Source organism: Clupea harengus, unplaced genomic scaffold (genome assembly GCF_900700415.2).
Source record: "Clupea harengus unplaced genomic scaffold, Ch_v2.0.2, whole genome shotgun sequence".
NCBI lineage: Eukaryota > Metazoa > Chordata > Actinopteri > Clupeiformes > Clupeidae > Clupea > Clupea harengus.
The window spans coordinates 74911-87585 of NW_024879565.1; the positions used below are offsets into that span (position 1 = coordinate 74911).

At 39.1% G+C, this 12675-nt stretch overlaps 2 protein-coding genes across 2 annotated transcripts; one reads left to right on the forward strand and one right to left on the reverse strand.

Annotated features, from left to right (window-relative positions):
• Positions 1 to 320: 320 nt before the first annotated feature.
• On the reverse strand, positions 321 to 2207 carry LOC122128920 (GTPase IMAP family member 8-like). Its single transcript, XM_042703978.1, has 2 exons — positions 2129 to 2207; positions 321 to 988 (listed from the first exon to the last, which is right to left on the reverse strand). The coding sequence occupies exons 1-2, from the start codon at positions 2205 to 2207 to the stop codon at positions 321 to 323; spliced, it is 747 nt and encodes a 248-aa protein (XP_042559912.1).
• Positions 2208 to 2980: 773 nt separating this feature from the next.
• On the forward strand, positions 2981 to 8081 carry LOC122128921 (GTPase IMAP family member 9-like). The gene is made up of 2 exons (XM_042703979.1): positions 2981 to 3053; positions 7363 to 8081. The coding sequence occupies exons 1-2, from the start codon at positions 2981 to 2983 to the stop codon at positions 8079 to 8081; spliced, it is 792 nt and encodes a 263-aa protein (XP_042559913.1).
• Positions 8082 to 12675: the final 4594 nt, after the last annotated feature.

Consider the following 12675-nt stretch of genomic DNA (forward strand, 5'->3'; position numbering starts at 1 on the left):
TATTTAAAAAAAAAAAAAAAAACTTAAAAAACAATGTTAATGTTTAATGAGATGAACATGAAACTATAACAAAATGTATCATAAAGAATGAGAATTTTAATACAGATAGCAATTCAATGGGGATGATCAAAATGTAAATGATTTGTAATTTAGAAAATTATTTCTTAATTAAGCAATTCATAATTCTTGAGTGACCATAAGTATAACATTCAACTGAGTAAGATGCTGTGCAGGTTTACATGTGAAGTACAACTAAATCTGTTTTATTGGATTGTTTACATCATCACAGCAATTAAACGATAACACATCAGTCGCCTGCATCACATTCCAGGGAAGACTTTAACCCTGTCAGTCTCCTTCACCAGGTCAGCTATCTTTCCCATGAGCTCTTTCACCTGCTTCTCTACCTCTGTCTGATTACTGGCACCTATTATTGACTTAACGTGACTCAGTGCCCACCCAAAACCACCCTTCTCATCATGCTGCTGAGTGGTGTTTTTGAACACCTGAAATCTCCCACCACACTTCTTAATGAGCTGCTGGAGGTGTGGGTTGGTGTTTCTGACATAATCATCAATATGGGATGTCAGATCATCCCCACGTGTGAAGAGGATGATGGTTCTCTCCCTTACTCTGGTGTCCACTTTCTCTAACCTCTTTAAAATGTCTCTCTCTCCCTCAGTGAAGCGGCCAATCTGAATGACCAACAGGTAAACACACCGACCACCCTCACACAGCTGTTTGCACCCCCGAACATGTCTGCTTTGCACCTGAAGGTCCTCATCAAAAAGGTCTGGAGTGTCGATGACTTTCACAACTGTGCCAAAGATAGACATTGTCTGCTCGCCACACTCAGTGGTGACCGGCATGGAGCTGGGCTCTGATGGGAAAGCCGTCCCTCCCAGGATGGTGTTCCCACTGGCACTCTTCCCAGAGCCTGACTCCCCAAGAAGCACCAGGTTCAGCTGTGGGCTCTTGTGTTGGCCACCTGCGCAGAGGAACATCACTGTGAAAACCTCTCTGCTCTCTGGAAAGTTTTGTAGTTTAAGATCCATTCTAAGGCTGTCACTTTTTATTTGAAATTCAGTCATTCATTCGAATGTGGGGAAAATGACTTTTCAAAGCATAATGACCTGTTCAAAGGACATGTTAGGCTAAGCCTACCTCGCTTTATAAATAACCTCACATGTAATGTTTCCTATTTTGAAATACATTTTCTCTTGCTCAATAAATTCTTAATAACGAACATAAGCCTACTGTATAGCAAATAATAAACTCTCCTGTCCACATTGCTCAATGTGCCCTAACCTCGTTGACATGGCAACATTTACTGCTGTTGAGTGCACAAGATCAGAACGCTACAATTTGTTACCTTCTAAATGGCAAACATTTCTACAACTTGTCTCTGTGTGTCTGGCTAAGGTTGCATTTGAATTAATTTGAGTGATTTATGGATTTGTTTCAATTAGAACTTGTCATTTGGGGAAATTGTCAGCAGTAACCCATTCATCAGAGATTATTAATTTTCTTTAAATGATTTAATAAAAAAAAATAGCTTTCAAAGCCTGAGCCTCTGCTCAGTACTGACAGAAGGCTGAAATCATATTCATGAATCCATAATATTTTTCTTCTAAACCAAATACAATGCTATAATTCTAGGCTAATAATAATGTTTCTAACACTGACAATGTCTGATAATCAGAATGTCCTTATCTACAATAATGACAATAAAATAAAACTTCTGACTGGAAGAAACTACAGTAAGACATACCTTGAACAGTCTTGTGATAATTCTTTTCCAGACTGGGGGGGGGGAAATGTATGTCACAATAAGGAAATGGGAACACTGGCAAATTTCATTATGCATGAAAATAAATATTTTGGCCTTACATTTTGCATTTAATTGGTTTCCTCTTGTTTAGAAATTCTTCAAAACTGTATTTAGTATGCTTGTCTTGGTTGATGATATTTTCACAGCGTGTTATTATGTCTTCTGTGATGTCTATGCCTTTATCATAACATTTTCCACTTAACTCGCAAGGTCCATCTGTGATGTATCTCATCTTGTGACAGATATTCTCTCCAAAAACATCCTGCCACTTTCCCAATTCTTTAATTGGCAGCTTGCCCTTATCCAGCACCACCAGGAAGAGGTGAGGGCCAGAGAAGGTGGCGGCCATGAGGTCTAATATGTGTTTGTCATTCATTGCGTCTGGGGTGCTGATGATCACAGTGTTGTTGATCTGCGCTGCCTCGCACTGAGTTGGTCCTTTGTCAAAATGTTTATCTTTCCACAGTCTGCCCAACACAACTATGAAGTTGCGATATTGACTTGCTGAAAAAGAAATGACATCACACTGCCTGTAAGAATATATTACAACTCTCCGCTAAATCAACAAAAACTTTCCATTGTAACATGCTGAGTTCTGTTTCTGAGTGAAGTTACAAACAAAACAAATTGAATATTCAGAAACGAGTATTAATACCAAGCTAAAGCCAGAAGTCATGAAATAATTGGGAGTCCACTCTTTTAGGTAGTCTGACATGCTCTGATGTTTTGTATATTTCCCTTGAGCACTCAAACGAGCGGCAGTGTGTCATATGAAGAGCAACCAGACACTAGGCTGTGTACTAACAAGAACACACACAACAGTAGAGTAGGATGGATGTATAACTCGCACACGCTTGTAAAGGGAAGGGTATTCTGCAAGTTGCAATTCAGCAGCCGCACCACTAGATACAAACTGACAAGAATACACACAACAGTAGAGCAGGATTTCACAACAAATGGTCTTTGAAAAAAAAATGTTACACTTGTAAAAGGAAGGGTTTTCTGCATTGAAAATATGTCAAAAACGAACATGATTTGTCAGCATGTTGTATTTGGTTACAAACAAAGATCACATTGTACTATCAGATCAGATCAAATGTAGGAATAGGTTTTACAGAGCCAAATATATCAGCTTGAAAAGATGCAACCATGGGGAATTTCCCCTGCATCACATTGGTGGATCTTTGTAAGACTGTCACTGAGTGCAACTCCTCCACCTCATGTATTGACCCTGTACCTACAGCATTTTTTAAGCAGGTGCTCGACATTGTTTCAAGTCATGTCCTGAAGATTATAAATACATCTCTTCAAACAGGCATCTTCCCAGATGCCTTCAAAACAGCTGTTTTAAAACCCTTACTGAAGAAACCCAACCTAGATGGTAATGCACTGACCAGCTATAGGCCGATATCCAATATTCCATGTATTAGTAAAATACTTAAAGAGATAGTTTCAGTGCAAATAAACTCCTTTCGTAAAGAAAACAATGGGCCTCATTCTCGAACATTTTCTGAAGTTTCTTCTGAAATTTTTCTTACGGGCTTCGGAAAAACAACGTAAGAAAAAGACATCCGACAAATTCATGAACGCTTGAAAATGTGTTCCTACGCAGCAGAAGTGTTCTGAGTGTTCGTGTACATTCACATTTACATTTAGTCATTTAGCAGACGCTTTTGTCCAAAGCGACGTACAAGGTAGAGAACAGTCAAGCTACGAGCAATAGAGATCTAGTGTAACAATACATACTAGGCTACTTTACATAAGAAATAGAAAAACGAAATAGAAAATAAAAACGAAGTGCAGGAATGTAACTGCTGTAAGTGCAAGTTAAGCACTAGTCGAAGTGCCAGTTAGGAAGGGAGGTGCTCTCTGAAGAGTTGGGTCTTCAAAAGCTTCTTAAAGGTAGAGAGGGACGCCCCTGCTCTGGTAGTGCTAGGCAGTGCATTCCACCAACGTGGAACTACAAATGAAAATTCTGGATTGCCGTACTTGCACAGACGGCAGTGCCAAACGACGCTCACTAGACGAGCGCAGCATTCTGGTGTAGTCCTTTTATTTATTTTATGACATCATGGTGCCTCGTAGACTCATGACTATACATGTGAAACGTAATTGTTAATGATACAAATATTCTCGTAATTATTATTATTATAATTATTTTAATCCGAGGATGTCTGTAGAGTTGATGTGAACACAATCACCAACGACTTCTCACAAATTCATTAACACTTCTAACACGGAGAGTTTTCTTAAATGCGATTCCTCAAAAAACCATCCATGGCCATCTTGTGGTTTTTTAAGGAATCGCATTTGAGAAAACTCTGGCCGAGTTACGACTGCTATTTCGAGTTCGGAAAGTCTTCTGAAGTTCAGAACAAATCCCAGATGAGAAAACTTTCATGAATGCCAAATGTTTTCCTAAATCCAATTCAGAAGAAATTCCTTCTTAAATTCTTCTTAACTGTGTTCGAGAATGAGGCCCAATATCCTCGAGAAATTTCAATCAGGCTATAGAACATGCCACAGCACTGAAACTGCTCTTACTAAAATAATCAGCGACCTCAGACTAAATTTGGATGCAAATAAGGTCTCAATCCTTGTCCTCGTAGACCTAAGCGTTGCACAAGGGAGCTGCCTTGGTCCATTATTATTCTCATTATACATGCTGCCACTTGGGGACATCATTAGAGAACACAATGGCCCTCATTCTCGAACATTTTCTGAAGTTTCTTCTGAAATGTTTCTTACGGGCTTCGGAAAAACAACGTAAGCAAAAGACATCCGCCAAATTCATGCACGCTTGAAAATGTGGTCCTACGCAGCAGAAGTTTTCTGGGCTGTGCTCCCCCGGAAGAGTTTTCTTAAATTGAAAGCGCGTTCTCGTGCTCCTGAATTTGCATACATACACGCCCTGCCAGCTCCTTATAAGGGCACGCAACCGTAGTGACGTGTGCAGTCGGAATCGACCGAATCTACACAAAAGCAACTCGTAAACGAGTCATGTCAAAGCGCCTAGCGATCACCGTCGAGTAAACGCAGATCTAACTTCAACTATATATGTCTATGACTTGAACGGTGCAGAGATGGACTGTTGCAGGATGTAGATGTGTCCATTCTATTCCACTATAGCTATATCAACGTGATTGAGTTTAGTGCTTATTTATTTATTCACTTACATTTGCAGTGTTCGTGTACATTACATTAAGTCATTTAGCAGACACTTTTGTCCAAAGCGACGTACAAGGGATAGAACAGTCAAGCTACGAGCAATAGAGACCTAGTGTAACAATAAATACTACTTTACATAAGAAATAGAAAAACGAAATAGGAAATTTCGGGTCTTTGGGTCTTCAAAAGCTTCTTAAAGGTAGAGAGGGATGCGCCTGCTCTGGTAGTGCTAGGCAGTTCGTTCCACCAACGTGGAACTACTTGAAAATTCTGGATTGCCGTACTTGCACAGACGGCAGTGCCAAACGACGCTCACTAGACGAGCGCAGCATTCCGGTGTAGTCCTTTTATTTATTTTATGACATCACGGTGCCTCGTAGAATCATGACTTTAGGCCTACATGTGAAACGTAATTGTTAATGATACTTTAATCCGAGGATCTGTAGAGTTGATGTGAACGCAATCACCAACGATTTCTCACAAATTCATTAACACGGAGAGTTTTCTTAAATGCAATTCCTCAAAAAACCACAAGATGGCCCATGGGGCCATCTTGTGGTTTTTGAAGGAATCGCATTTGAGAAAACTCTGGCCGAGTTACGACTGCTATTTCGAGTTCGGAAAGTCTTCTGAAGTTCAGAGCAAATCCCAGATGAGAAAACTTTCATGAATGCCAAATGTTGTCCTAAATCCAATTCAGAAGAAATTCCTCTTAAATTCCTCTTAAATTCTTCTTAACTGCGTTCGAGAATGAGGCCCAATATGTTTCCATAGTTATGCAGATGACACGCAATTGTACATCTCTGCTGAACCAGATGATGCAGCTATAACTGTATAATACTAATTCTCTATTACTACTTGTCTTTTAGCGATAAATAAGTGGATGAGCAATATTTTTTTTTTAAAGTTAAATAAGGACAAAACTGAGAGCCTACTAGTCGGCCCTAAAATAAAAAGAGAAATGCTTTTTAATAATCTAGGGAAATTATCTCCCTGGATAAAATCTGAATTTACAAGTCTTGGTGGTATTTTAGATTCAGATCTAAGCTTCAAGTCCCACATTAACAAGGTGACGAAAACTATATCTCTGCAGAGTTTGAATTTTCTATCTTATGTTATGCAATTTATGTATTCTATTTTTGCACTCTATCCCTGTCTTTATGTTTTTATGTTAATTGTATTTTATGCATATTATCCCAGTTTGTATGTTTGATGTTTTATGTTTATTTTATGTGGATCACTGTACATGTAATTTCTTTGCTATTAAGAAGAGCTGCATTGTTTTGTGTTAAAGGTGCTATACAAATAAAGTTTATTATTATTATTATTATATTAATATCAGTTAGCAAGAGTACATCAGTTTTTAAGCTAACTACCTTTTATCAGTGCCTAATGCACTATTGATTGTGTTTGCAAACAAAGGATTAAGGCTTTTAGTTAGTTAGTTTGCTAGGACAAGACAAAAACTCTAAATGGATTGATTAATTTCAGCATGTGATCATGGAAGATGATAATAAGTAATAACACCATAATTAGGAAGGCAAACTTACCGTCTGACATGCTGTTCTAGACCGAGAGCACTTCTGTGTTCTAAAGGCTGTGTTCCAAGCTGCACTGCTGAAGTACTGGAGTTATACCGTGCAGGACATAGTTTATACTGTTGAGGAAGTAGGCGGACCATTATGCAAATACAACCATTATGGGGATTCTATAAAAAAGGATCAGCACACCAAGACTCATTTCATTTCTGCATAGATATTCATCTATCGCTGAGAGAAAATGGGAGGTTCGCCATCAAAGACAATCCCATATACCCCACCTACCCCATCTATCCCTGAAGGTATGAGTTTACTACTATTATTTACTTACTACCTGTTGATTTTGGTTCATTTAGAGATTGATTCATTAAGAGGATTTTTTTTGCATAATACTACACATTTGTTAAAAAATACACTTTAGACATTCAGTTTTTTTTCAAAGAACTGTTTCCAACATATGTCTGTGTGAGTAGGTTTAGAGTAAGAGGTTTTAGCCATAGACATCCATAGCTATGATGTTGGGAATATTGAGTGTTCTTGCTGTTCCACACATATAAAAATGTATGTTTTAAATCTTTTTAATAGTTTGTTACACAAAATGTGTGTTATGAATTTGAGGTAAACCTTGTTTGTTGTTACATTGTTTAGTTAAAAATGAACAATAACTTCTCCCCTTCTTTTTAAATTCAACTTTATCTTCTAAATGTGCAGTTGGAGCAAATCTAACATCAAATCTAAATCTATAAAAAGATCTATAGCAGCCCATATATTACTGAGGTAAATATGATACTGTGTATACGATGATATGATGTGTGTTGTTTATAGGTGAACGCCTGAGGATCGTGCTGATTGGAAAGACTGGAGTGGGGAAGAGTGCTGTGGGGAACACCATTCTGGGGAAACAAGTGTTTACCTCAGAGCCTTCTGCCAACTCTGTCACAGGAACTTGTGAAAGACATAGTATAAATAGTCCCAGATTTATTGAGGTCATTGATACACCTGGTATTTTAGACACTGGTAAAGGGAAAGATGATATTAAAAAAGAGATAATGAAGTGCATTCAATACTCATGTCCAGGGCCCCACGTATTCCTGCTGGTGATTCAGGTGGGCCGCTTCACTACAGAGGAGCAGAATGCAGTCAGGGCCTTACAGAAGATCTTTGGGGAAAAGTCTGCAGACTACATGATTGTCCTGTTCACTCGTGGTGATGAACTTAATAAGACTCTCAGTGAATATCTGAGGGGAAGTAATTGTCACCCCAAACTTCAGTCAGTGATACAGAGCTGTGGTGGACGATACCATTTATTTAACAACAAAAGCACTGACCGCACTCAGGTTGTTAATTTGGTGGAGAAAATAGATAAGATGGTGAAAGAAAATGGGGGAGGTCACTTCACTGAGAAGATGTATCTAGAGACACAGAGGGTCATGACAGAAAAAAACCTCTCCTGGAACTCACCTGAGTTAATCAAGTTTCTTACTTACCACCCTGAGCTGTTGGTGAAGGTGATAGCCTTTCTAAAGGCTCTTGATGAAGAATGAAGATAATTGAATCATGTCATCAAGTGTCATCAAGTGATTCTATAATATGGTGGGGCATCGTAGGGGGTTATTGAAAGGTATTGTGATATTGACTGAAATTTTTCAAAGCAGATTTTTTAAATTGTGTTCATTTTATTTTGTAGATAATTTAGTTGTATGAGTGTGTGTTTAAATCATTTGTTTAAGATAACTTGTTGATGGTGAATCAGGTGGTGTTTTGGTATCCAAATGTTCCAATGAGCTAATGATTGAAATATCTTAGAGTGAATATAATTAGATTGCTTGTTTGACACGAGTGTTTCATATGTAACCAATACTTAGTTCTGTATGTAGAATTTCCTCAATCTTTTTTTCCTCAATCCCCCCCCCCCCCCCCCTCAACGCGCAGCGACGAAACCCTGCTTTACCTTCTCTTGGACTGTTTGAACTGGTGGGTGCGTGGGGTTTGTGTGTTGTCTTGTGTGTTGTGACAAGACAACACTCTGTGTAACTAAGTGTGTGTGGCTGCCGGCCCTCTAAAATAAAACTGCTACACTTTACTTGTGTCTGGTGTTGTGTGTCTCAGAGGGTTTTGAACCCGAGTTACATTGAGATCGCTGTGACTAAACTCGTATTGGTCCAGCTTCCTTGACACAAATGACTTCCATGGGTTGACTCACATAAAGAGAGCCATACCTGGAACTCAATCTTCCTTCGTGTGAAATCACCACAACATATTAATAGGCTAAGTTTACATCAACATTGACAAACATTGTTAAATATCCACACAGTTGATTTGGACCACATTGCCTAGTCCCTTTATTTGGTCAGCATCAAAATATAATTCATGTTTGCATATTACATATTCAGAATCATTAAAACAGTACACATGGTCACAGTATGAACAGGACATAAACAAAAGATTCATACCTTATGTGACCAGGTGCTAAGCTCTAGGACACAGGACATAGACTACACCTACCCTAAGTGGGTAGGGGCTAAACACAGTAGTGAAAGCTACCCAGTACATCTTAGGTTACCCAAACAAATGGAGGTGAACAGAGGCTGTTACTAGCAAGAAATAGTTTATTTTCAAGTTTTTGTTCTTATGATGGATATTGCACACACAAAGGGGAGGTTGGTCAGGGGAGTCTTACAAAAGGTAGGCAAGGGATAAAATAAACACAACAAAAAGGAAAGACAGCCGTGACACCGTCCAGAAGCACTAGACTAACAAAATACTCTTCAGTCGCTCAACTAGAAGTGAATGTCTACGTTCACACATAGGTGTAGTACACGGCAAGCATCAGAAGTGCAAATAAACCACACAGGGAACACACATAGAATGTTCAAACCCACACTTGGCCGCTTTTCTGTGAGCTAGTAGCTCGGGAAGAGTAGGAGTGGAGGAGAGAGAGTCGTGTCGGCTTGGCCATCTGTGAGTATTCCCGTAGTCAAGGGAGGGATGGAGTAGAGCAGAAATAGGGGGGAAGACTCACCAAGCAACGGTGAAACGAGCCACAGGTCACAGCACAATCAAACAAACGTTTGCTGGAGGCAGACTATGTGTGATTACAAGTTCAACTTATGAGCCTTGGTATGCACTGTAAAGTTACAAACTATTTACCATCTCCCTTTCCCCTCACGTAAACAACCAAGCATCAAAAGTTTGTTTGATAGCTAGCATGCTACAAATGGAGAGGGCTATACTATAGCAATCACAAACACTGCAACGCAGTGGCAGGTAGTAGTAAAAACGTATGCATTAACATGAAGCATTTCATAAAAACAATAATAAATATAGCTGCAAGCAGCGATGCGGATTCCTCCAAAGATTGCGAAACCAGGGGAAAATGTATATTCTTCACAATTTTGGAAAGAAGAGTAAAAGAAGGAAAGAAGAGTGAAGAAGGGAAAGAAAGAAGTGTCTTGCTAAAGGACACTTCAACAGGGAATAGAACTTACAACCTTCTGATTACCAAACGACTTCTCTACCCCTGCACCACTGACGGCCAGATTCATATTTCAAATATTTGCTTAGAAATTACTTCACTTCCTGCTTTTCTGCTGAATTTGAGTGGCTATAACGGACAAACGGTTGTGAGGATCAAAATTGTTTTTTGTGAGGCTTGGTCTGAAGATCATCTCTGGTGATTTTGAAGAAGATTTGACCAAAATTGTAGGAGGAGTAGGCTTTCAAAGGTTTTTTGATAAAACCGGGAATAACAGAAAATCTATACAACCGAAAATTGGCGCCATTGAACGTTGAATTCTTCTTGATCCAAGGAATCCAATGGTACCTCATTTTTGAAAATCGGTCAAACGGTTCAAAAGTTACAGTGTTAACAAAAGTCCAACTTTGACCCGTTGGTGGCGCTAGCGTGGTCTAGTGGGAGACATGAAACTTGGTGTGAGTGAAGAAGGGACTGTCCTTAACGAGTGTGCCAAATTTCAGAAAAAGTTACCATACGGTTCTAGGGGCTGCCATTGACTCCCATGGTACAAACATAATAATAAGAAAACCTACAATAACAATAGGTTTCCTCCTGACGGAGGAATCCTAAATATAGCTGCAGGCAGCAATGGCGGGTTCCTCCAAAGATTGCGAACCAGGGTAAAATGTATATTCTGCACAATTTGTCACTGTATATAAAAATCCATGCTGCAGACTTACCAATGGGATATTCAATTTGAAATGCAATACTGTCAAGATCCACAAGGGCCTTGGCTTCAAGCTAAGGAGGGGGCGGGGCCTTGGTCAGGCCACAATGTCAGGTGTGTCAGTGTCTGTGAGAATTGGCACGGGAGCGAAGGAGGAGAGAGGGAGAGATTACATTGGAAATTGTGGTAGCAATTAGCCAAGTATGCATGTTTCAAATATTAACCAAAAATCTACTTTTCATCTTACAGTCAACTTTTTTTCAGATTTGTGTACTAAACATTCTCAAGTGTCTTCATATGAACTTGTGATTGAATCAGAGTATCACTTTTTGAATGAAAAATGTGTAAAGCATTATTTTAGCGTTAGCGATTAATGCAATTTGCTTTATGTCAATCATTTTTGAAGATATGAAGTTGCCTTTGCACATGGGGACATGTTGTAGTGTCTTCCACGTGCATACCAAGTTTGGTGTTGATATCTGAAACATTTGCTGAGATATGACAATTTGTCACTGTATAGAAAAATCCATGCTGCAGACTTACCAATGGGATATTCAATTTGAAATGCAATACTGTCAAGATCCACAAGGGCCTTGGCTTCAAGCTAAGGGGTGAGTGGGGGCTTGGTCAGGCCACAATGTCATGAAATAGTGTGTGTGCGTCTCGAGAAGCTTGCGCGTGTCAGTGTCTGTGAGAATTGGCACGGGAGCGGAGGAGGAGAGAGGGAGAGATTACATTGGAAATTGTGGTAGCAATTAGCCAAGCATGCATGTTTCAAATATTCACCAAAAATCTACTTTTCATCTTACAGTCAACTTTTTTTCAGATTTGTGTACTAAACATTCTCAAGTGTCTTCATATGAACTTGTGATTGAATCAGAGTATCAATTTTTGAATGAAAAATGTGTAAAGCATTATTTTAGCGTTAGCGATTAATGCAATTTGCTTTATATCAATCATTTTTGAAGATATGAAGTTGCCTTTGCACATGGGAACATGTTGTAGTGTCTTCCACGTGCATACCAAGTTTGGTGTTGATATCTGAAAGATTTGCTGAGATATGACTTCACTTCCTGTTTGAAAGCTTTTCTGCTGCATTTGAGTGGCTGTATCGGACAAACGGTTGTGAGGATCAAAATTCTGTTGGATAAATGTTGTGAGGCTTGGTCTGAAGATCATCTCTGGTGATTTTGAAGAAGATTTGACAAAAATTGTAGGAGTTGAGGCCTTTCAAAGGTTTTTGATAAAACCGGAAATTGCGGAAAATCTATATAACCGGAAATTGACGCCATAGGGTGTGTTTAATTCGTCTTGATCCAAGGAATCCAATGGTACCTCATTTTTGAAAATCGGTCAAACGGTTCAAAAGTTACAGTGTTAACAAAAGTCCAACTTTGACCCGTTGGTGGCGCTAGTGTGGTCTAGTGGGAGACATGAAACTTGGTGTGAGTGAAGAAGGGACTGTCCTTAATGAGTGTGCCAAATTTCAGAAAAAGTTACCATACGGTTCTAGGGGCTGCCATTGACTTCAATGGCACAAGAATAATAATAAATATAGCTGCAGGCAGCAATGGCGGGTTCCTCCTCAACATTCCAATCATTACAAAATTGACATGACACTGACATGTATTTCATACATGTACACAACATTGGACAGATAATTGGATCAATGGCTGATTTGAAGTCATTTTTTAAAATTATTCACAAATTGTCACTGTCGAGAAATATCCATGCTGGTGACATTATGGGTTCTTGAGACTTTTTTGTTTCCCATGAGCAATAAGTCATGGGTACCAAGTTTTAGACATTTTGGACTGACAGGGTTAAAATGCCACCCTTTTGAAAGTGACAACTTTGAAGCGTGTTCTGTCAGGCCACCTGTGCTCTGGTCAGGCCCTTAATGCAGAGATCCATTCTTTAAAAGCTTTGATTACAACAATAACTGTATGAAAGT